Below are 1,375 nucleotides of genomic sequence, written 5' to 3' on the forward strand. Positions count from 1 at the left end.
TATGGTTTTCAGCGTTATTTTTTATCGTTTTTATCGTTGACTTGGTTTTCCTGGGTCTTTTCACGTGTGTTATGAATAAATCTTTTTTTCGGTACCGGTACTAGTTTTATTTTGTTGTATTTATCCGCGACACCTTAAAGGCCGGTCCGTGAAAATATGGTCAGGCATAAACCGGTTCGTGGCGCAAAAAAGGTTGGGGACCGCTGTCTTAAAGAATAAATGAGTGCTGCATGTCAGTATCTGAAGTTGCATGAAGCCAGTCCCAAACACGCACATAATTCTACCATGAGAAAGATTATTCACTATTCAAGTGGAAAACATTCAAGACAGTTGCAAAATATTTCCAGGAGTTAAAGTCCCAAAAAAATTCACCTAGGATCAGGCAGTGCAATGACTCCAAGCACATCAGCAAATCTAAACAAGAATGTCTGGTGATTCTGCAAGCTAATGAATGATGGGGTGTTGTTAGTTTTTCCACAAACTGCTTCTGCATCACTTCCCATTTTTGTATCTGTAGGAGTGACTAGCTCAGGTCCAAGGTACACCTGCTGTGTTGGCAACTTTGCGTATCACCGGCAATGCCATCACACAGCTATATCCATTCATGCTAGCTATTACGGTGCATGTACGTGCTGCAGTATTCTTCTGAAATATAGGTGTTGCCCGTCCTCCAAATCAGCGCTGGTATAGAAGGAGAAGAAGTCAAAGTTGGAAGCCAAGGAATTTTAAAGTTTTTGCCAAGTTTCAACATCTCCCTCTGTGAAACCTGTGAACCTCTAAACTTCTGTAATGATAATGATGTTAGGATGCCATTAAAAACAGACTTTAACCCAGCTGCAGCAGCAATGGAACGATGCATCATAAAAATGGAGCAGTCCCCTCTGCGAATCCCTAACTTATTGTGGTGGAGGGGTTTGTGTGTCCCAGGGATCCCAGGGGCTATGTTGCCTGGGGGCTTTTGCCCCCCTGGTAGGGTCTGCCATGGCAAATTGGTCCTGGTTGAGGGACCAGACAAAGAGCGATTCGGAAGACCCCTATGGCAAGACCATCGAGGGAACAGTTCACCCTGCCATAGGGTTATTGGGGCCCCGCCATCGGGTCTGGCCGGGCACAGCCCGAAAGAGGGACATGGGCCCATCTTCCTGCAGGCCCACCACCCGCAGGAGGTACGGTAGGGGTAGGGTGCATTGTGAGCCAGGCGGCGGCCAGGACCGGCAAACCATCAGGCGACTCAGGAGGGGAAAGCGGTGTTCAACCTGCACTGTGTATAGTGCGGGTGGAGTGCTGCTGACTTAGACTGAGAAAATTGCCGGGCGGTGGAAGGAATAGTTCGAGGACCTCCTTTGGGGGCGAGGTCACTGAAGCAGTTAAACAA

At 47.7% G+C, this 1,375-nt stretch overlaps 1 protein-coding gene across 1 annotated transcript in view; it reads right to left on the minus strand.

Moving 5' to 3' along the window:
- Positions 1–165: 165 nt before the first annotated feature.
- The window catches only part of LOC102192302 (PHD finger protein 12-like), a 3,502-nt gene continuing 2,292 nt past the window's right edge, over positions 166–1,375 (minus strand). The window contains exon 4 of the mRNA XM_005755508.1: positions 166–681. Coding sequence (XP_005755565.1) covers positions 608–681 — 74 coding nt within the window. The 3' untranslated portion in view covers positions 166–607. The remainder of the gene's footprint in view (positions 682–1,375) is intronic.

The sequence above is a fragment of the Pundamilia nyererei genome, unplaced genomic scaffold (genome assembly GCF_000239375.1).
Source record: "Pundamilia nyererei isolate P.nyererei 1_Seehausen unplaced genomic scaffold, PunNye1.0 scaffold01713, whole genome shotgun sequence".
In the NCBI taxonomy this organism is placed as follows: Eukaryota; Metazoa; Chordata; class Actinopteri; order Cichliformes; family Cichlidae; genus Pundamilia; species Pundamilia nyererei.